Source organism: Lepidochelys kempii, chromosome 11, assembly GCF_965140265.1.
Source record: "Lepidochelys kempii isolate rLepKem1 chromosome 11, rLepKem1.hap2, whole genome shotgun sequence".
Taxonomy (NCBI): domain Eukaryota; kingdom Metazoa; phylum Chordata; order Testudines; family Cheloniidae; genus Lepidochelys; species Lepidochelys kempii.
In genome coordinates this window covers 38,730,818-38,755,004 of record NC_133266.1, presented here as the reverse complement: position 1 = coordinate 38,755,004, position 24,187 = coordinate 38,730,818, and the positions used below count along the sequence as shown (strand labels likewise).

At 39.4% G+C, this 24,187-nt stretch overlaps 1 protein-coding gene across 4 annotated transcripts; it reads right to left on the bottom strand.

Moving 5' to 3' along the window:
- Positions 1-29: 29 nt before the first annotated feature.
- BBS5 (Bardet-Biedl syndrome 5) lies at positions 30-18,353 on the bottom strand. Of its 4 annotated transcripts, none has more exons than XM_073305760.1 (12): positions 18,128-18,352; positions 16,216-16,298; positions 12,781-12,846; positions 10,816-10,865; positions 10,295-10,422; positions 6,882-7,017; positions 5,767-5,862; positions 5,155-5,217; positions 4,099-4,233; positions 3,895-3,978; positions 1,873-1,896; positions 30-1,755 (listed from the first exon to the last, which is right to left on the bottom strand). In XM_073305760.1, exons 1-12 carry the CDS (start codon positions 18,187-18,189, stop codon positions 1,654-1,656), a joined length of 1,029 nt encoding a protein of 342 aa, XP_073161861.1. In that variant the 5' UTR covers positions 18,190-18,352; the 3' UTR covers positions 30-1,653. The 4 variants fall into 4 exon arrangements, with proteins under 4 accessions (XP_073161861.1, XP_073161862.1, XP_073161863.1 ...); XM_073305761.1 differs by lacking the exon at positions 18,128-18,352 and adding an exon at positions 17,864-18,103; XM_073305762.1 differs by lacking the exon at positions 5,155-5,217 and having other exon boundaries at positions 18,128-18,353.
- Positions 18,354-24,187: the final 5,834 nt, after the last annotated feature.

Genomic DNA, 24,187 nt, shown 5'->3' with positions numbered 1-24,187 from the left:
AAAGATAATTCAGTTCTGGAGAAATAATGTAATGAAAAATATGTATTTTATTTTGGATTTGCACTTAACAATACATGATAATTTGTTTGCAAGTTAAAATATGAAAAGAGTCTCCAAGCAAAATTCCACTTAATTATTTACAAATGAAGCTCCAATTTTTTTATTCTTAAAATGTAGTTCTCACTCCAGATCATTTTCCTAGACATATTATCAGTTCCCTTCCCCCTCTCCCCAAGTATTTGTTTTTAAGTTTTCATTTTAGGGAAACATTAAAAGTGACATCAGTAAGGGGTATCCTCTATCCATTTAAATGAAGGTAATATGTACGCTAGAGACAGAATAGAAAATGTTTTTTAAAAAAATGAATGCCACAAATGAAAATTCTTTCATCAATGAGAGTGTTCACAAAACTAAAAATTGAGAAAAAAGAGCCTTTGTATTAATAGTACAAACTGTTAATAGTTTAACAAAGTAAGAAGAGCAGATTTAGAAAATATACATGAGTTAGGTACTCACAAATTATTTTTGTTAAAAGTTTCAGGATTTAGGCAGGGAAGGCTTAGATTTCGATTAAATTTGGAAATGTAGAAGTTTAACAACCCAGAATTTGCTTAACATGCTTTAGTGACAAAGGGCTTGATCTTGCTCCCACAGAAGTCAATGGCAAAACACCCATTAATGGGACTTAAATGGGAGCAGGATTGGGCACCAACTTTTATAAATACATTTGATATAAACAGGATTTCATTTAATTATAGTTTTATGTATATAAGTTTTACACAAATATTTAACAGGCTTTTCTTCCTTTCCATACCACAGTGAAGTCACTGGTGCAGTCAGCTGCTACAACAACAGCTGAAAGGAGAGCTCATTTGACTTTTTCCATTTATAGGAAATAGTGTGTAAGGTCTCATCTCACTAAAAAACATAACAGCTGCATCTCCCCTTTAAACAATAAATGACTCAATTCTCTCTGCATATAACACAACATTCTAAAGGTCTGATGGGTCAGAAGCAAAAGATATGTAGTGTGTGATTCTTTCCTGATTATCTCCTTTAAAAAACAAACGAGTCAGTGCTTTCTGAAAAAAATTTGTACTGGAGTCTTTGGATGAAAATTAGTACCTGGAATGATGATTGAGATACAGTACATGAAGTTCTATATGTAATACGAAAACTAACAGTTACACTTGGAATAGTACAGTACTTTGTCAAAATGATATTAATACCACAATACTGCCATGATAAACTATTCTTTCTAAAAAAAAAAGTTTCCCACGTTTATATATTTTTGTTTTTATTCCCCTAAATAACATTTTAAGAATGTGTCACAAAAGTTGCTATGGAAATGTTGTTTAGATAAAATTATAGATCAGTACATTTTTTTTCTATAAGCAAATAAATAATTTAAAACTTTAGCACAAGAAATATATACAAAAACATACAAAATACAATTGTTACAAATGTACAATTTCTTTAACAAGTTTTCTTTCACAAAATCAGTTAACTATGCACTGTATGATATTTATACGTTCCTTCTCTTTGGTATAGTTGTTCTGTCTTACTCAAATATTTTCAGTCTTCCTAAAGATCTGGTAGTAACATAATGACTACATGCCTTGCACGGATTAGGAAAATAATGTTAAATCTAAATCAACCCATTACTTCCCAGAGTCCCTGAAGCGTGAATCCATCCTTCAGTTTCTCTATTGCTAGTCCCAGTTCTTCTGAAAATACAGGTTCCCGATCTTGTTGCTTTTTTGGAGGTGAAGGGCATAGGGAGGAGGAACAAATAAAAGACAAGTTTCATTAGAATCTGTGAATAGTGAATTATTAAATAATATGCATTTTACAATGTTAAAGTGTTCTTACCTTATTACCATCAGCAAAGTAAGCCTACAAAGAGAAAAAAAAAAGTATCATAAACCCGCCTAAATGATTTAAAATTGTTTTCTTATGTACAATTTAAAAAAATACTTTCCATTTACCATTAATACCTTTTTATATCTACACAGAGATACTTTTAGGCTTCTCAGTTCTATTAACTTTACATTTTAAAATAAATTTCAGTATTAAACAAAATCCCTTTTATTTAAAACTGCATTTGGCATGTTTTCTGAGATTTACATATGTGCTTGGTAGAATCTTTTACTTTCATTTTATAAATAAGACTAAAAATTCACTCTGGGTTGAAATTTACTATGCAAAACTTCAACCAGAAAGCAGTGACTTAATATAAAATAGTCTATCTAAATAACTGCTAAAATGTCTGTTGTAATAAATGTGTGTTTTTCATGATAAAACAGAGGCAGAACTGATGGCATCCTCATAGTTCCTGCTGCACATGCAGCAACATTTACTATTCAGTTTCTCAAAATGGGCTCTTTATATCATCTTGGGGAATGCTCATAAAAATTAAAAATAACATTATCAAAATGATTAGTCAACAACACTAATGGGCTAATCTAACACTTACGCAAAGTCATTCCTGTCTCATGCAAAGACCTGTATAAAGAGGTGGGCTTTATACCATCCCCTGAAAATCAGACTGAGTCTTGGACAAGCACAGGAAGCAAATTCCAGCATCAAGGGCTCTTCTCTGAGAGGTCCAGGCCAGCAGCTCCTAGACCTTTAAATCTAGGGATTTAGCAAAAAGTGTCTCAGCTGACCTCAGCTGTCTTGGTGGGCCAAAGCATTTTCCCGAATAGGCCTGAAATCACATGGGACTGTACAGAATACTAACGCCTTCAATTACAATAACAGACTATTAAGGAGCCAGCCTGTGGAATTCAGATGAAATATGTTCCCTGTGGCAACTACCGCTAAGCAAGTAGATCACTACATTCTGTACCAGCTACAGCTTCCAAATATTATTCTAGGATAGTTAAATACAGAGCACATTAGATTAATCCAAAGTAGAAGTGACAAAGGCATAGATAACCCAGACAAAATCCAAATGTAAGAGAAAAGGATTGTAACTGTGATGACAAGCTCACAGAAATAAAAGTACTCTGGGCACTGAAACCAAAAAATAAACCAAAACAAAAGAAAAAAACCCATAAGAAAAGAGGGGGGAAAAAAAAGAAAGGAAATTACAGACTGAAAGAAGAGAAAAAGGAAAAATATAGAGATTAAAAAACTGAAGGTTAGCAGGACAGATAAGGGATAGGAAAGAAGAAAAGTAAGGGCAGACTAGTAGGATTGGTTTTAGGATTGTTGAGTCTACCAGATTTCAAAGGTGAACTATGACAATGTGTATTTTGGGTTAGGCTACCATATAAAAATACTTGTGCACTCTTCTGTTTATACTAAAAAACAGTTTCTGGGTGTAGGGAAAGAACTACATTTAAAATAATTTCAGAAAAGACTCCACCTCATCAGAATATCCTCTTGTGTTTGTATCAATGGAAGTTGTAGGTACTCATCACTTCTTCATATTAGGTTAAGGGACAACAGTTACTATCACCTTTTCCTAAAATCTTGTGGGGGCAAATACTGAGACAACCTTCTAGACACAACATTATCAAATCAATCTGCCCAGAAAGAAAGAAGACTTAATTTTAATATCTGTATGATCTGATTAAACTACAAGCTTTTAGACCCTGCTGGACCTTAAAGCATGCTGCAAGTTGCTTGTGACTGCTACTTTAAACACCAACTACCTTGACTGTCAATAATCATTTGAAACATAGCTCTTTCTACAGAGACTGTTGAAAAAAGCTTATATATTTACAGTTAGAGACTATAGCATAGTTTTGGACTTTATGCCCAAAAGACATCTAAATATGTTATCTAACATCAGAAGACCAAACATATATTTTAGTAGGAACCCAAGTCCATAAATGATTTATATTTAAATAATCAAACAACAATTGTTTTTCTGGAGTAGCTTACCACAAAAGCATCTGTCTGTTCATCAGATTCGATTTCCACATCATCCTGAACCTGTTCGACTGTCAGATCTTCAAGAGGTTGAGGCTGTAAATTGGAGACAATGAAGTAAACAAATACATTTATATATAATGTTTTTAATATAATTTTATTTCTTCTGTTAGTGCAATGCTGCATGTAGCTTCTGTAATAAAAGGAACAGCATACCTTTTCTTCCATTTCATAATCCACTCCAAATATAGGGCTAGCTGAGTAAACTCTATACAGTGAATTTATTTCTTTCACTGCCTCCTGTAGTTTCTCCACAGGGTCTATTTTAAAACCAAGTACATATCCTCCACTCTACAAGAAAAGAAAAATATGTACTCAAATTAATTAATTTTTACTATATAAAAGATATATATACTTATAGACTAAGTACTTCCTCTTGACTTGACAGGCATTTCTTAATACTAACAGTGAGGACTTTTATATAAGCATTTTATACATTTCAAACTGCTGTACAAACCCTGGGTGCAATTCTGGCCCATGGACTTCCAGTGGGCTAGGATTTCACACCCTGTGAAGTATAAAAGCTATGCACTGCTATTCTGTTTTACAGATGGGAAACAGAGACATGGAGACGTCAAGAGAAAACTGAAAATCAGTAGCAAGTCTAGGATCTGTATTCAGGAGTTTCGAGCTGCTCAATAAATGCTTCATCCATTAGATCGTAAGTGCTATTGTGAAGGTAGCTTTTCAGTTATAATGAATGCATTTGATGTAGCCAAAAATAGTTTTTTTTCAACTGTAGAAACGTTTTTGATCATGGTCACTAGTAGAAGAAATTACCAACCTTTTACAGAGAGTAGCAAAGATGACAATTTTTTTTAATGGTATTTTTTTAATGGTATTTAGCTGCACAGTGCTAAAAGTAATCCATTATTACTCTCCCTAAACCAGAGTTCCTGCGTAACAAGGCATTACCTAAATAAATAAATTAACTGGCCATGCTGGCCAGTTTGTGTTTCAGTCAGAGACCTCATTAATCAGCTGATGGTTCATTCATCAAAATCTTTGTTCAATAAATTCATAACTCAACAGCCATATTTTCACCACAATTTTGGCCTCTTATGTAGCCAAGTTTTCTTGAGTTTAAACTCTAAAGAGCATATAGGAGTTCAGTCTATTCATTGTTTAAAAAATAGCACACTGAATATCAGAATTACATAGCTATATAGGTAAAAATGAAAGTAACTAAAGAATGCTATTAAATCATCTTACCTGCTGAGAACTTTCTATGACAAGTGCCAAGCCAAACTTTGAGTCTCTAATCTTTATTGAACGCTGGTTGTAAAGTAAAAAGAGGTAAAGTGTGTTTTTAAAAATGGTGTTCTTTAATTCCTTGATACAAACAATTTATTAATACTATTAACTACGATTATCAGCTCTGAATGCGTGGCATCTTCAGCCATTTGGAAGTCCAAATCTGAACCACTGACAGCTGGCGGAGGAGTATTCCATCGGAAATGATGACAAGGTCTTGGCAGTGTTCCTTTCTGAAAACTTTGATCAAAAGATGAATTCCAGCGGTCACATACAGTGGTGTACACTACTGACACTGGAGCAGCAGCATGGTAAGCACCATGGAAATTAGAAATGCAGAGCAGATCCAAGCATCCAGCTCCTGATCCTGAAAGCCTTGATTTTTCAAGGAATCTGGACAGAAAGTCTGCTCTGCAACAGATATTAATAGGGCCAAATCTTCCCTGAGATAAGGGCATGCAACTCCCTTTATGTTCAATGTGAGTTAGGTGTGTGAATCGAAGGTTGGAATTTGACCCATATCATACAATATTTAGGTTTAAAAAGGATTGTTGAAGTTAAGATACTTACAATTTGCAGATATGGTATGCTGACATTAAAGCTGTCATTCATATTTGCATGCCAAACTATTCTCACATTAGTAATGAAAAAGGTCCCCAGATTTCCCTGTAAAAAATAGATATATCAGAATTCCTTTGAAATGTAGGGCCTGTTTTCATTTGCATACCCTACTCATATCCTGCACTGAAATGCTAATATAATGGAACTCCGCATTCAGTTCAATTAGGATTTGATGCTGCCTAACTGAAGTCAATTGGAGTGTTACCACTGACTTCAATGGGAGCAGGAGAAGATCTTAAAAAAGACTATCACTAGTCAAGTGGTGAAAACCCTTGGGGGATTGCTATTACTGCAGCAAACCAGGATCACACTACAGCACAGTGAACCTTAGAGGATAATGTGAAACTTTCAAGTGTTGTTCACTGTATAGTTCCAGAACTGGTATACTGTACAAGTACAATGGCATGTGCGTTAAATTTAAGTGACTGGGGAGATGTGTGCCAAAATCAAAACTGGAGCATAGAGGAAAGAACTCTTAGTCATCAAGACTGATGTTATGCCCATTTTGGACTAAAATTACACAGACAAATAACAGCTTCAATTTTGTTCCATGCCCTAAACAAGTACAAATAATAGTGCCCTGGAGAAGAACACCAACATATTGTACATGTCACTTGCAACCACTAGTCTCTCCCCATCCCCAAGAAATAATCTTCTATAGTTGCTAGCAACTAAAAAACAAAGGAAAACATGCAGTCAAAAGCTGCAAGTAGATTATACAAATATGCAGCAAAGTGTTTTAGAAATAGCAGGGTATACTTTCAGGATGATACACAGACCATTAGGCTCTCAAATACTTCTTGTTAATAGGAGCTGTGTATCTAGTTCCTTGTATATAGAGCTGAAAATGTCTCACAAATGTCATGACAGGTTGCTAAGAGGAGTACTCTGTTATACTGAATAGCATACACACAGGATGGACAGCTTCTCATGTAACCCACTCATGAACTGAACCAAAAGAGAATTCCTGTGAGGTTATAGAACTATAATAGTACAGTTGCTAGGAAGATGAAAAACAAAGCACAGTTTTAGTAAAATTGCATATACTCTTGTTTTAACTATACCTGGTCGCTAGATAAATTCCAGACTCCATTGATTTTGTCATATACTTGTTCTTGCGGTAATAATCTCAGTTGCTTGTTTTGAATCAATGCACTTCTCAGCTTAAGATCACGGTACATTTTAGAAGTTTCATAAGCTCTACAAATAAAAATACATGCCAAAGCTGAAGATTTCAATGTCTTTCATAGTTCATATTAACACAGGTTTATAAAATATTTCAAACATCCCACTTCAATTATCTACATTCTACAAATAAGTTCAGCAATTTTATTAAACCTTCACTAAGTAGAATATCTGTTGTTGGGGGTGTGGTGTTTTTTTTTTTTTTTTTTGAAAAACTAAAAACCATTTTAAAAATTACTTTTTAGCTTGAAATCAATTTTTGTCTTTTGCAGTGTTCTGATGCATGCTGTCACTTTTCTGCACCTTGCAGTTCTCCTCTTTTAGCTGTTAAAATGCAACCAAAGCCTTGCTGTTCACACATTATATACAGTATGGACATTGGGAAACATTTAATTTTCAACTCAGATCAGGCACAAATATGCTGTGTGTATAAGATATACACAAATCACTATTCCACAATTTTTAATTATGTATATAGTGTAGATCAGTGTTCATGCCATTAGACTATGTACATGTTCACATCTATATAACTTATTCTTTAGGGGTGAAATCCTGGCCTCAATGGGCTTTTCAATCAAGTCATGATTCCTCCCTTGATTTACAGTAAATGATTCACTACTATTATGCAAATATTTCAATTAAAAGTGTACTTTACTTATTAATATTGGTTTTTACCTTGAAAGAACTTAATAGTGAAATTAACTCTAGTGTTATTTAGAAATCAGAAAAAATTTTTCCCCCTAATATCATACAGGCTACTTTAAACCATAGGAATTATTTAAAATCATTACCTGTAGAACTTAAGCTTTTGTATTCAAACTAGGGCTGTCAAGCAATTAAAAAATTAATCATGATGAATTGCATGATTAAAACAATTAATCACTATTAATCGTGCGATTAATCACAGTTAAACAATAACAGAATGCCATTTAGTTAAATATTTTTGGATGTTTTCTACATTTTCAAATATATTTCAATTACAACACAGAATACAAAGTGTACAGCACTCACTTTATATTTATTTTTTATTAAAAATATCTGTGCTGTAAAAAAACAATCATATTTTTCAATTCACCTCACGCAAGTACTGTAATGCAATCCCTTTATCATGAAAGTTGAACTTAAAAATGTAGAATTATGTACAAAAAAAAATTGCATTCAAAAATATAAATTTAAAACTTTAGAGCCTACAAGTCCACTCAGTCCTACTTCTTGTTCAGCCAGTCACTCAGGGCATGTCTACACTTACCAGGGGATCAATGCACGGGGATCGATGCATTGGCGGTTGATTTAGTGGGTCTAGTGAAGACCTGCTAAATCGACCGCAGGTCGCTCTCCCGTTGACTCCTGTACTTCACCTGAATGAGAAGCGCAGTGAAATCAACGGGAGAGTGTCTCCCATCAACATTGCATAGCGTGGACGCCATACGTAGCTGAAGTTGCGTAACTTAGATTGATCTCCTCCCGTAGTGCAGACAAGGCCTCAGACAAACAAGTTTTATTTACATTCGCCGGAGATAATACTGCCCACTTATTGTCTACAATGTCACCCAAAAATGAAAACAGGCATTCGCATGGCACTGTTGTAGCCAGCGTTGCAAGATAATTATGTGCCAGATGTGCTAAAGATTCATATGTCCCTTCATCTTCAACCACCATTCCAGAGGACATGTGTTCACACTGATGACGGGTTCTACTCTATAACAATCCAAAGCAATGCAGACAGATGCATGTTAACTCTCATCATCTGAGTCAGATGTCACAAGCAGAAGGTTGATTTTCTTTTTTGGTGGTTTGGGTTCTATAGTTTCCATATCAGAGAGTTGCTCTTAAGACTTCTGAAAGCATACTCCACACCTCGTCCCTCTCAGATTTTGGAAGGCACTTCAGATTCTTAAACCTTGGGTCGAGTGCTGTAGCTATCTTTAGAAATCTCACATTGCGTTTTGTCAAAACTGCAGTGAAAGTGTTCTTAAAACAAACAACATGTGCTGGGTCATCCGAGATTGCTATAATATGAAATACATGGCAGAATGCGGGTAAAACAGCAGGAAAGATACTATTTTCCCCCAAGGAGTTCAGTCAAAATTTAATTAACGCATTTTTTTTAACGAGAATCATCAGCATGGAAGCATGTCCTCTAGAATGGTGGCCGAAGCATGAAGGGACATACAAATGTTTACCATATCTGGCATGTAAATACCTTGCAATGCTAGCTACAAAAGTGCCATGCGAATGCCTGGTCTCACTTTCAGATGACATTGTAAATGTCACTATTTCCCTTAAATGTAAATAAACTTGTTTGTCTTAGCGATTGGCTGAATAAGAAGTAGGACTGAGTATGCTTGTAGGCTCTAAAATTTTACGTTGTTTTGTTTTTGAGTGTAGTTATGTAACAAAAGAATTCTACATTAGTAAATTGCACTTTCACGATAAAGAGATTGCACAACAGTACTTGTATGAGGTGAATTGAAAAATACTATTTCTTTTATCACTTTTACAGTGCAAAAATAATATAAAGTGAGCACTGTACACTCTGTATTCTGTGTTGTAATTTAAATCAATATATTTGAAAATGTAGAAAAACGTTCAAAAATATTTAATAAATTTCAATTGGTATTCTATTGTTTAACGGTGCGATTAAAACTGTGATTAATCGCAATTAATTTTTTTGAGTTAATCGTATGAATTCACTGCAATTAATCAACAGCCCTAATTCAAACAAATTCCAGGTCATTTATGAAAGCAAGATGAATGGTTTTGATGCAAATCAATTGACAAATTTTATTTAAATCAAAACATAGTTAAGACAAAACCACGTAGTGAATCTTTAATAGAATGCAAGGATGACCCAGGAGAAGAATCCAAGAATTTTAGTTTCACCTAATAATTGATAACTGTTCCAATGGAATTTTTTTCTTAGGTTTGCACTGGAGTTATTGTAACCTGTACTGTGCTCGGGCCAGAGCCTGCAGTCTTCATTCACGTCACATTCCACTTTGAGTGAAAGTTTTGGCTGAGGCAGGGTGTGGGATATTGTCCCTAGTCAAAAACATATATGAATGAAATGAGTTTTACGGTATTTATTCATTTAATTGGACTCATAGGCTTTCTGCCCCTCATCTCTCCACCCCACATTTTAAGATTCCTTGCTCATATTTCAAATACTTCTGTGGACTTTACGTATGTGAGAGTATGTGATGGGTGCATCAGTGATAGCAATCCCAAATTCTGCATATATACTTGATTTACTATAATTTTTAAAAATTAAACTTTATTTTAAGAAAGGTACCTGTGTACAGCAATAACTGAAGTGAAAAGTCTGGGACTCCCAGGAACCACATTAGTAAATATGAACTCGAACCGTGTATTGTTACATTTAGTTAATATATAAAGAGCTTCTGTCTGTCCTCGTAGTTTCTATAAGAAAAATTGTTAATATTTAACATTTTGTAAACAACACAGAGAATCAGCAATCCAAGCATGCTATTTTTTTTTTGGTCATATTCTAATTATAATCACTTAAGGTGAAATTCTGGCCCCCAGAGCAGTCTATGGAAGTTTTACACTGACTTCCTGACCCCCTGGTTATTAAAATCCAGGCCCCACCAAAGTTACTATTTCCCCCCCAAGAATCTTATAATAATAAACCCTCTCCTTAGAAAATTAAAAGTTTATTTCTAAATATTTAAAATAAAAAATTCACTACTATTTTATTTCTATGATTAAAGATGAACTTTCAGATTATATAGTGAAATGAGTGTTTATGGTACTTTTACACCTTTTTAATTTAAGAAGTATTTTGAAACTTACTGAGTTAGCGGTTCTCGTGGTTATATTTATAATGCAGTTGTAACCAACAGCTAAAAATTGGGGGGGGAGGGGAGAAAAAAGCACAGTTTTGATCACAAGAAAATTCTCAGTTATACAGAACAATACTGTTAGAGCATTGCTTGGGACACTGATTGTGAAAAGCCCACATTATGATAGGCTGGCTACGCCTTTTACATTATGTCATACCTGTTCCCAGCTAGAATCTGACCCTTAAAAACAAATCCCTACCACTATTATATTAATATTGTTGTGAGGATCCCAGGAGCTAAGAGTGAAAAAATAACAGAAGCAGTTTGGGTAAGGGAATGGATAGTGTGTCTGAAAAGAAGAGAATGAGGGGACAGAGGGAAAAGAAGGTAACATTTTTAAAATGCTTTATTGCCCTGACCACAACAGTTTGTGTTATAAAAACTAAGACTTCCCCGTTTTTAATCTTTCTGCTAGAACAGTGTTTCCCAAACTTGGGACGCCGCTTGTGCAGGAAAAGCCCCTGGTGGGCCCAGCCGGTTTGTTTACCTGCCACGTCCGCAGGTTCGGCCGATTGTGGCTCCCACTGGCCGCGGTTCGTTGTGCCTGGCCAATGGGGGCTGCGGGAAGTTGCGCGGGCCAAGAGACGTACTGGCCACCGCTTCCTGCAGCCCCCATTGGCCGGGCACAGCGAACCGCAGCCAGTGGGAGCTGCGATCGACCGAACCAGCGGACGCGGCAGGTAAACAAACCGGCCGGGCCCTCCAGGGGCTTTCCCTGAACAAGCAGCATCCCAAGTTTGGGAAACACTGCGCTAGAAAATATTAATAGAAATGATATAAATTTATACGGAATAAGGCTGCAACAATGAAATAAGTAAAGACCAACTAGCTCCCTAGTTGTGGGGAGATTATGCAGTCTTGAAAGCTAGGGTAAGGTGGCAGGTAAAAGGATAAGGATGTTTATATCTTTACATGATGCACAAGGCAGTCTATCCTAGTATTTTTGCACCTATTAATACTACTCTCAAGGTCATCATTCAACACCTACACTGATGTCCAGTGTGAGATAATCTAGAATTAGCAAACTCACTCACTCATTAATACTTGCTGTTATTTGTCAATAAATTACCTTGTATTATCTGTTATATGTATTACTTTGACAGTTATAAGATAATCAATTTTTAAAATATCTAAAATTTTGAAGGATAGAATTGCCTCTGCTTATAGCAGGGGTGAATCTGTACTTGAGACCATAAGCAAACTTTATACAACTTGGAAAAAAATATCACCACAAATACATAATACAATATAGGGGGGATTGAGTTTGTGAGCATCGGGACTTCTACTTTCTTGGCGACTGGAAATTGAGTATCTGGAGCAAAATGCCTGCTGAACAAATGTACCATGACACATACTACCGTTCTGCAAGCTACTTAAAAATATGCTTGACTTTAAGCATCTGAGCAGTTTCATTGAATACTCATGTAACTGAAGTTAGATGTGTTTAAGTAGCCTGCTGAATCAGGGCCCACAACAGTAAATGATATATTTCTGAGGAGAGAAAAACTGAGGATCAAGATTAAATCAGAATAAAGAAGTGGCAACAGCATATACTGATATGACAAGATGGCAATTCAAAGTACAGTAAAACGAAACAGTTTTTCCTAGGCAAACCTTCAAATTCCACAGACTTTAGGAAAACTATAACACACTTTGTTGTGATCTTCAGAATTCTAGTTTGAGAAATTGTTATTAAACATTGACAGTTTATCTAGGAATTATTATATCAATTCTATATTACTGAAAGGAATAATGAATACTGCTGGCTTATACCCAGGTTAGATAGCAATGGGAGACTGAAGAGTTTATTAGATTGTAACTTTATTGCTATACTCATTACTGTTGTGAAAATTCAGCATACTACCACATAAAAAAACACAAAACTTTATTCATCTTAACTAAAGGGGATACTTACAGAGATTGACTCTAGGTAATGCCAATGAGTGCCAAATAATCCGTAAATTTGTCACTAGAAGTCTACCTGGAAACAAAGAGTGCAACATTTTTCATTAAATTTGATGACAACTATCCAGATTAAATGTGAGATTTCAAAGTTGTTCCAGAAAACTTAACATTTAAACATAACTGCCTCCCTTCCTCTTCCTGAAAAACCCCTGCAAAACAAATGCCAATCTGATCTTTCTTTTGTTGTAAAAACCTTTATTTTAGATGGAGTTCATTACCACCATAGAATGACACTGAGTCATGTTCAGCACCTACGCCAAGATCCTATTAGAGGAATGGGTTTCCTCCAGGTGACTGTGCAGCTACCAGTGCAATGGTGGTCGTGAACCTTAAATGGGTCTCACACACAAAAAGGGAGCTTTAGGCTAACAACTCTTATATAGCGTTGTCAGCTAGAGAAAGGACTAAGGTTCTGTTATAAGAAAGATCCCTCAGGTTGGCAATCAGGAAGGAGGGAAACAAATAGTTTCTGATATAGAACTGGGTGACTTTTTTGACAAAGTAGTTTATTCACTGAAAAAAATGCAGTTTCAGGTTAGTCAAAACTAGTTGCGAATGTGCGCTTATTGCAAATAGTTTCAGTCAAACTAAAAAACAAAATAACTTTGGTAATGTTAAAACAAATGATTTTGACATATCTGAGACAATGTGTTTGATTTTTTGGGCTAAATTTACAGGATGGCCAGGGGCAATGGTGGCAACAGTAGCACAGCTGCCTTCCTAATAACCTTTACTCTAGGCATTAGGCCCCTCACCTGGGACGTAAAAAAACCCAAATACAGTTCCCCCCCAGTCTCTCGCTGATGTGGAGAAAGGATATCCCAATATTGCACAAGATTTCCCCAACCATTCTGTTTGGGGTATTCTGGGGTAGGTCTCTTTCAATTTCTCAAACAGGGTTTGGAACAGGGACTTGAACGTGGATCTTCCCCACCTCAGGTGAGCCCTAACCACTAAGCCATACTCATTCTCATTCTCTCTCTAGCCCAGTGACTATTCAAGTATTTTATCTGAAGCAGTATAACTTCAACAGGAATGACTGAAACACCTGCTTCACAACATCCCACAGCCCAGTGGATAGGGGATTCTCTTGAAATCTGGGAGACCTACGTTCAAATTCCTTCTCCACATCAGGCAGATGGAAGAATTGAATATAGGTCTTCTACATTCAAGGAGAGTGCCCTACAGGTTATAAGTTGGGTACCACCACCACCTACTCCTCCTCCAGTTATTTTGTGAATCTAGCCCTTCATTTCCTTTGCTTTTATTTTAAAAAGTTAAAAATACCCAGAAATGAGACTGAACATTTCAGATTAAAAAAATTGTTTGCTCCAAATCAAAGTTTTTGCTGATGTCTTTGATTTGTTTAATTTTTTTTTTTGTAATCTACAGTTTTGGAGCAAATCGAAACCCCTCCAGCCACCAGAACTGCCAGAGAACCAAAAAGTCAGCTATTCGCCCAGTTCTACTCCCATACACCAGTGACACCCACAAGAGGTAAGCCCTAAAAACAAAAAACAGTTATGGATTTCACTCCCATTCCTTTTCCCTCACATATCATGGAAGCTGCAGTAATCTTCATGGAAACAATAAACAGAATCTATAAAGGACTACTGGTGGTGGGTGGGAGGATGAGGAGTTCATTTACATGAGCTTTCTTCCCAAGTAGCCCTATACCCATGCACATTATGCAGATCCCCTCTATTCCTTCTGCTTGCACATCAGCCCAACCATCTTCAGGAGTGTTTGGCTGAGTATGAAGGCAGCTTATGTGGCTATGAAGGAGCAGAGAGACAGCTGCCAGGCACAGCAGGGGTTAAAGAAAATCTGTGGGTTCAGCTAGCCCTGCCCCGTTATACCTGTAGCCAATGCCAGGGCTGGAAGGGGGAGAAAAGAAGGGAGCCTGGCTCAGTCAGGTACTCACTGGTGAAGAGGTGGGAGCTTTTTGTGTGTCTACCTGAAGGCACAGATGTAACCAACCAACCAACCAGCCAATGCAGCCACTGGAAGCAAGCAAGCAAGCCTTCCCCTGCTAAGGGGAATCTACTGCCAAGCCCCAACCATGGGGAAACTGGACTAGCAGGGCCATGCCCCAAGCTAAAAGACTTCCATAAGGAGCAACTCAGACAACAGGTCCTGAGCATCCCCGTCATGGCTAGGAACAAGATCCATCTCCCCTGTCTAGGAGTGTGAGTGGCCCAGGACTCTGAGCCAGGACCTGAGGGAAAGGAGGGCAGGTCCCCCCTCCAGCCCCTAACCAATGATATAGCTGCTAGGCTGCCTGGCCACTGAAGGCCCTAGCACAGTGGTGAATATCCCTTACTACTGTATAAGAAAGGCCCAACATTTTGCTCTAAGTAGAGATAAAGGAATTATTCTCCTCTGTGGGTTCTTCTATTAAAGGGCTTTTCAATAATGAAAAGATCTCACATTGTATTTAAGTTCCTGCATCAGGATGGCTCATGAATTAATTTAAACAAATTAAAGAGTTCCAGTTCCTGCAACAAGTTGATAAATGAAGATTTTGTTACCATTTCGAACAGTCCTCTGAGAAATAGGCTATATCATTTTAAAATGTAGTTACCTGATGATAACATCATTTTAAAACCTAGTCCAATGACACTCTGATGAATTTACCACTTCTTTTGTCCACAGAAGCACCTTAAACTATGATGAGAGAAACCACTGAGATAATTAGAGAGTACAATAAATCTTGAAAAGAGAAATCCTCTTGTGTTATAAAATTTAAACAACTTCCCACTAAAACTAGACATTATACAGTTGTAGTACAGGCCTATACAACCTTTTGCAGGATTATCGCTTAAGATCACCAAGTTGTTTTTAGGGAGGAAACTGAACCCAAATGAATTGCTTCCTAACCAGGCTTTCAATTCCAAACAAACCCACAGGTACAGTCTTTCCATCACCTATTTTGCTTTTCATCAAACCCATGCCATTGGCACCGACTGCACTACCTGATGAATACCCTTGAGAGAACAGATATATGTCTGGTAGTACAAGTACACTAGTATAGTCTGCATTATAGTCTACATGTTTGTTTTTCCTAAGATCTTTTTCAGAGAGAAGACTAATGACCAATATCAGATATACATACAGTAGCTCTCTCTTACAAGGTTCACAGACAACTGTAGAACATTACTTGCTAGATCTGCATTTTTCTTTCAGAAATAACCTAACTTCAGGTATAATCATTTTCTAATGGCATAATTCTTTCCTTTCTGACAATTATACATTCAGGATCCACTCCTGTTCCTACTGAAGTGAGTGGGAGTGTTCCCATTAACTTCAGTGACAGCCACTTTAAACCCTCAATGATTAAACAAATTAGAAGTTAAGAGGAGAATTTCATTAGGTACGCACTTACCTCTGTCTCCATTGTTTCCTTTGGTATCTTCAATAGAATCTAAACAGTCTATAAGAACCTCTCCTGGTCTCATTTTCATTTGTCTAAAACAAGGTAACTTTATTTGTTTTGGCTATTCATTTCCATTTAAACAGACCACAAAATACTCTGGTCTAGACATAACAAAATAAGGTACAATTAAGATATTATTGGGTTTTCCCTCTCAGGCCCTGAAAAGTGGTGATCATTTCTACTCCCACATAATCCCTTTAACACCTTCTCCCCAACAAATGCAATATTCCATGGGCTGCTGTAAATATTATCGTATTTGCATAGGCATGTAGCACATCAGACGAGAAAACCTAATATTCTTCACTGTATTAATGGGAGTGTGGCGTACTCGCAGAGATGTTCCCATTTAAATACATTGAAGACTGACGGAAAGGCTGTGTGTCTGTGCAGACAGTATAAAATGACTATTATTTGTTTACGATCCAAGAAAATATTATTTGAACATTTGTAGTAATATTAATTTATATCTGAGGGATTTTTAAAACAACATGAAATGTCGGGGGGCAGGGGTTTTCAGAGCAGACAAGCTGCAGCTCAGAAAGGGTCCCGATTAGTCCCCTTCCTGATTGGTCCCTCCCCTACATCTGCAATGGCTGTTGCTGCATCCTGGGCTTATACCAGCCACCTTCGCACTGTGATGCGGGGCAACACTGCCTCCCACCTCCAGTGAGTACTCCCCCCAGCTCTCCTCCCTTGGTAGTGACCTCTTTTTTTGGGAACCGGAAATATGGTAACCCTTAAACACAATGAAGGCCAAAGTGTTCTGTAAGCAGGGGTCAGATCTGTGGGAGAGAAGTAATCTTCCAAGCGTCACCTATATGAGTCGCCAAAATGTGAAGTTACTCACTCTAGATTGTGCAGAAGTTCAAAACACAAAAGTGTGCTCTGTGAACTTTGATGTGGCTTCAGTATGCCTATGGGTTCTGCTAGGTTTCTTGGGGTTGTGAGTGTGTGGGGAGGGGGAAGCAGTATCTTCCAAAATGTCACTTACATGTACCACCAAACTGAGATTATCTTTAAATAGTATAGATCTGTGAAGATCCCGCTTTCTTGCATCAAGAATTAAACAGACAGCAATGCTGACACTTAAAATCACTGTCATCTAAGTAAACGCCTTGATTAAGTGAACAGGGCGCACATCTTTGCATTATGACAGGTTTCAGAGGAACAGCCGTGTTAGTCTGTATTGAGCTGTAGCTCACGAAAGCTCATGCTCAAATAAATTGGTTAGTCTCTAAGGTGCCACAAGTACTCCTTATCTTTGCATTAGTTACACTTAGTACACGTTTTTTGAGATTGTCTTTGCAATCACTGCAGCTGGAGCAGTACTTTTTATTTTAAATGAAAGTGGAGATTCTGGAAAATAGATCGGAGCTTCCTAGAGGATTTAGTACACAGAAGGAGCAACCTACTGCCTGTTTCTGAGCCCTGACTACACTCCAGTCCCTAAACTTAAACAGCAGGATTAATATCTGTGCTAAAACTGCAGCGAGCCTTCAGGCTTCCACAGCGTGCCCCTGCATCCCCCTGTCCTGCCCCCTCCCAGCATGCACTGCTCCCTTGTAAAAAAAAAAAAAAAAAAAAAAAGGATGCCGACCGCACATCCGAGCCGGAGGGCCTGGCGGCTCCTAGCATGTACCGCTCCGTCGCGACGTGACCAGTCACCAGCGCGGCCCCTCTCTGGGTCTCTCCCAGGCGAAGGCAGCTCCCTGCTCTAGGCCGTGCCGGGAGTTGCCTCGGGCCCTAGCGGGGCGGCCGGGGCGGGCCGGGCTCTCCGAAGCGGCCCCGCCACCCCGAGAACCAGCCCCGCAACGGGGCGGAAGGAGGCTTCGCAGAGGGGAGGCCCGGGGGCGCCACTCACTGCGGGGAGATGTCGAAGCGAACATCCCTGTCCTCCCACAGCGCGTCCAGCACAGACGTCATCACTGCCCAGGGCCCTCGCCAGGGCCCGCCAACGGCTCCGCGGAGTTCTCTCCCGCGTCCGGCACCTGTCTGGCAACTGCCCGACGTAGCGCAGCGAGGACCAAACTTCCCAGGCGCGACCGCCGTTGTGGGGGGAGCTGCCGCCGGCTCCGCCCGCAGAGCGTGGGGTGGGGCCTCTCCCTGCACCAGCCCGTCGCACGGCCCTGTCCCCAAACAGCTCTCGAGACGCGCGGTTACTGCCGCCTCGCCGGGCGGGGCCGGGCGGGGGAGAGGTTCGCACTGGTTTTGTGTCGGGTGGCTCTATGCCGCGCTAGCCGTAGCCTTCCCTCTCCGCGGCCGCCTCTCCCTCCCTCCCCCCCGGTTGAACGCAGGGCCCGCCTGCTGCGGGGGTGCCGTGGGGCTGGTTCTCCTGGGCTCTGCGCTGTACAGCGGCAGGGGGCCGACTCAGGGTCGGGGGTCTTATCTCTCCCCAAATCCAGGCTGTAAACCCGGGTCTGACCTGTGCGGACTGGGACAACGGCCACCAAGTACTGGACGCTGCTGTGCGGGTTTGCTGGCGGCTCTGCCAATGGAAACCGCTTAACACCTTTAAATGTAGCCTTCCTGTGAAGTTAGGAACATCGAGTCTCTCTGGCTGCAGCGGTTTTCTTCTGTTACTGGCGGCTCTAGGGCTCCTGCTGTATCAGCTTTGGGTAGGGGGCTGGGATGGGTTTCAGCCCCTTCAGCTGTTGCCTGGTATTCGCCTCTCTCCCTTCACCTCAGCTACTGCTCTACTCCCTTTCTTTGGGACAGGCCTTCTTGAACCGGACTATGTTCTCAAGCTGAGTTAGCAAGAGTCTAACTTCTTCCCCTGGCTTTTGTGTAAACTCAGATTTTGAAGACACCAAGAGATCTTCATAAAAATGTTTAGTGATACTAAATTTTAAAAGCTTTTTCAGTATTCATAAATATCTGGAGAGTCTGAAATTCAGTAAGAACATTTTGAGACATCTAGTCTAGCTGCTTCTACACATCTGAATACTTTTTTTTAAATGTTATTTGGAAATCCAGAAAAGCTTAGTTGTACTAGTTTCCCTTCTTTTGCTTAATTTCCACCAGAAACAGTAAAAGTTCCAAAATAATAAATAGCATCCAAGGATACACAAAGATTTATATAATATGTCATATCTGCAACCAGGTTATTTTGAAAAAATAAATGATCATAAATTATGGATCAGATAAATAAGCAGTCTATTACTGATTATTTTTGCATTGTGCATGTAAATTGAATAGTGAATCTTCAATCATATTTGATACCATGATATTACATTTTGAACACACATGACATATCTACTATAAAAAGTATCAAAGGAACACATGGTACATTTCTTGTAGAAAAATATTATACCTGTTAACTTAAATACATTAATTGTTTACTTAAAATAATTTGATTGATTACATACCACTACTTACATTAAGCTATTTTAGTGACCGATGAGCACCCGGGGCAAGATCATATGCTGTTTGGGGTAGGGACCATCTTTTTGGCTAGCACAATGGAGCCCTGATCCCTGACTGGGAGCTCTAGGTGCTACTGCACTGTAAATAATAATACAAGTCTTGAGATAATTTTGTCCTTGGTGTAACTCCATTAGTTTCACTCTAGTTACACCAGGGATTAATTTAGTCCTATATGGTGTGTAGGAGCCATCAAAGAAATGTAGTGGACTGAAATTTCCCACGTTTTCCTTTATAAAATTGTTCTTTGAGTTATAAAAGAAAACCCAGACATGTGATAACCAAAAACAGTTCTCTATCTCAAATAGAACTTTTCACAAAAAAGGAAGCAGTATTTTTTGCAAGGCAAGATGCTCTGTGTTTGTGGCTTAGTCCTCCAGTCAAGTCATATGTATCCTCCCCTTTCCTGGAGTATCAAAATCCCTTCTTACTAATGGGCTCAGGCAGCCTTCCCATTCACTGCCTAACTGGTGCCACTTTCCCAGTGGATGGTAGGGGCCCTCTACTCTGGGTTCTAGCTCAGGGATCCTCTAATGAGCAGTCAAGGTGTGTTCCATTCTAGACCTTTTTCCCTGGAGCATTTTCTAACCTTCTGGCTCCCCCCACCACTTTCTCTGGGTTTGCCCCAAAACTTCCTCCTCCCAGGGAATAACTGTAGGCTACTTTGGCTCTGTAGCCTCTAGACACATCTCCCTTCTCCCTGAGGTGTGACTGCACCCTCCTTGCTGCAGCATCCTGTCTTTATTAATACAGTCCAGTTCCTTCCTCCTCCGCTGGCTCCCTCATTATTCAGTCAAGGGATTATTAAACCACCTCATTACCCTCAGCTGTGGCCTGTCTAGTTAATTGGCCCCCTTCTTAGCCTACATTAACCCTTTCAGGGTAAGTGTGGGGGATGAACACTCTGTCAGAGGTGGGTATATTAAATGCCAAAAATATGGCCCTTTTTGGAGAACTGCTGTCTCCTGTGCTTCCAGTGACCCCTCTGCTGGGCCTAGGTAGTGAGTAGGAAGAAGCTGCCAGACTTCAGTTCAGAGCGGAAAAGAGCTGAACTTTAGTAGATTGGGATAAATAGCCTGGGGGGAATGGAACTAGAAGCTGGTAGAGGGAGAGGGAAACAGGGTCTTGAGATGGGACTGGCTGGACAAAGAGACTGGTATTGGGAGCTGAGGTTGCAGAAGTGCTGAGTGCTCACAACTGAAGTCAATTGCTATGCAATATGTGCTTTGAACATATAAAGTGTCCTATAATAATAAATACTCTAAAAATCTTGTCTTAGATGTCACAAATTGGGCATCCAACATTAGTAGATACTTTTTTACCTTAATCTCTGCATACCTAAACTCCCCATCTGTAGAACAGGAATAATAATACCCCTTCATTTCATAGGGTTGTTGTGAAAATATATTAATGTTTGTGAAGCACTGGGATACTATAGTGATAAACGCCCTAGGAAAGCCCATGAGGAAATTAATAATTTTGTCTTCAGAGCAGGATTTGAATAGTGTGCATGAAATAAAGTCTGGGGCCACACATTGAACAATGAGAAAAAGACTAAAATAGCTGACCATAAACTGAGCACTGTTCTTTCTGTGCACTAAACGAGGCAGAGATTCTGTGGAAAAATAGCATGTGATCATGTAATTCAAGACTGTATCATAATGCATATGCACAAGGGGGCTGAATTAAGGTTGCACATGCAGCCGTAATTCTGGCATTTCCTAACTTCTGAGTGGTGGGTTTTTACAAACTTAATAGGTTTGGTTTTTTTAACATTTCACGTACGTGTGTGTGTGTATAATATATTAAATAAAGCAAGACTGATTGACAATCACATCAGTTACTGCAAATAGGAGGCAGTAAGGATAGATATAAACTGGGATAGTAAATGTAATATATAGTTTTACAGTACACGTCTCCTCTATTCCAGTGAATGTATTTCAGATTGACAGAACTGCAGCCTGAAGTAGAATCATAGATGATTAGGGTTGGAAGAGACCTCAGGTGGTCATCTAGTCCAACCCCCTGCTCAAAGCAGGACCAACAACAACTAAAGTATTCCAGCCAGGGATTTGTCAAGCCAGGCCTTCAAAACCTCCAAGGATGGAGATTCCACCACCTTTCTAGGTAACCCATTCCAGTGCTTCACCACCCTCCTAGTGAAATAGTGTTTCCTAATATCCAACCTAGACCTCCCCCACTGCAACTGCAACTTGAGATCATTGCTCCTTCTGTCATCTGCCACCACTGAGAACAGCTGAGCTCCATCTTCTTTGGAACCCCCCCTTCAGGTAGTTGAAGGCTGCTATCAAATCCCCGCTCACTCTTCTGCAGACGAAACAAGCCCAGTTCCCTCAGCATCTCCTCTTCATGTGCCCCAGCCCCCTGATCATTTTTGTTGCCCTCCACCGGACTCTCTCCAATTTGTCCACATCCTTTCTGTAGTGGGTTCCCAAAACTGGATGCAATACTCCAGGTGTGGCCTCACCAGTGCCGAATAGAGGGGAATAATCACCTCAATCTGCTGGCAATGCTCCTACTAATGCAGCCCAATATGCTGTTAGCCTTCTTGGCAACAAGGGCACACTGCTGACTCATATTCAGCTTCTCATCCACTATAATCCCCAGGTCCTTTTCTGCAGAACTGCTGCTTAGCCAGTTGGTCCCCAGCCTGTAGCCGTGCATGGAATTCTTCCATCCTAAGTGCAGGACTCTGTGCAGTGTACTTGTCCTTGTTGAACCTCATCAGATTTCTTTTGGCCCAATCCTACAATTTGTCTACGTCACTCTGGACCCTATCCCTGCCCCTACCCTCTAGCGTATCTACCTCTCCCCCCAGCTTAGTGTCATCCGCGAACTTGCTGACGGTGTGATCTATCCCGTCGTCCAGATCATTAATAAAGATGTTGAACAAAACCGGCCCCCTGGGGCACTCCGCTTGATACTGGCTGCCAACTAGACATTGAGCTGTTGATCACTACCCTTTGAGCCCAACAATCTAGCCAGCTTTCTATCCACCTTACAGTCCATTCATCCAATCTATACTTTTTTAACTTGCTGGCAAGAATACTGTGGGAGACTGTATCAAAAGCTTTGCTAAAGTCAATATATAGTCTCTTTATAGATCAGTTATAACACAACAGCACTTCTAGTTTCTTCATCTGTATTCTGCAGGGATCACCTCTGTAGGTAAGACAATAGATTGTTTCTTGGTTTCTCTGTTAAGACTGCCAATGAAGGTACAAATACTGGTGTTAGGTTTTGTAATATGGTCAGCTCTGTATTTGGAACTGAAGTAAAACCAGCAACTAAGGTCATGTAGGCCATTGAAGAATTGTCAGATAGTATCGATATACTGGCTGGTCTGGAATCAGCTTGCTCTAAAGATATAATGCACTTTGGCTTGCAGGGTTAGTAAAGAATAAGGCTATGATTCTGTCACAGAGGTCAGATTCCGTGACTTCTTCCACAGTGACAGGGCTGGAGCAGCTATCAGCCCTGGGGCCACTGCAGCAGCGGGCAGTGGTCAGCCCCGAGGCTGCTGGAGCAGTGGCCCCAGGTCTGCTGGAGCAGCTCCTGCCAGAGCAGCAGCTCCAGGGCTGAAGCAGTGGCCAGGGTTGGGTCATTCCCCCTGGGGCTGGAGCATCAGCGATCAGCCCCTGGTGCAGTAGCAGGCCTGAAGCACTCCGACTGTTACTCCTCCCCACGTGTATTTTTAGTAAAAATCACAGACAGGTTGCGGGCTTCCGTGAATTTTTGTTTATTGCCCGGGACCTGTCCCTGACTTTTTACTAAAAATACCCATGACGGAATATTAATCTTAGTAATGAGCTATCTAGTTCTCTTAGAATATTTAGGAGTAAGTATTTAATGAAAGTCCTCACTGATTACATGTAGGAAATGCAGTATATTCCATAAGGGTGAATTGTTATCTCATATCTGCTGTAAATTTTGTTGATATTCTGGATTTATTGTTGCAGATATTTATATAAAACCCCAGATGTGCAGTGATTGGCAGCGTGTATATGAGTGGCGAGCATAACCTAGAAGTTTCAATCCCGTTAAAGTCAGTAGCAGTACTTCCAGTGACTATAGCAGGAACATGTAAAACTGCAGGTGTTAACCTAAACCTGTGCGATTGTTAAATATCATATCAAGACAGATGTTTAGTTTTGCAAAGCTGCTATTCTCTACTGGCAGTAATTCTCTCTACTGGCAGTAAAAACAAAATAAATTTTATTACAAACAAGCTTTGTAGTATAGAATTTGATTAATAAAAAATACATCATATACTGTTATGCATGCACATAAATGCAGCAATGCAGATGGGCGCTGACTTAAACAGGAATGCAAAATGGCTTGTTATTGTCAGGCCTATGCTGCAGTTGTTCTTCTGAACATAAGTTAAACGAGTTTTAAAAAAATGTTGAGGTTAGAATATTAAAATGCATTTAAAAATCAAACACTGCCTTCAGAAACCATACTTTAAAAAATAAAAACT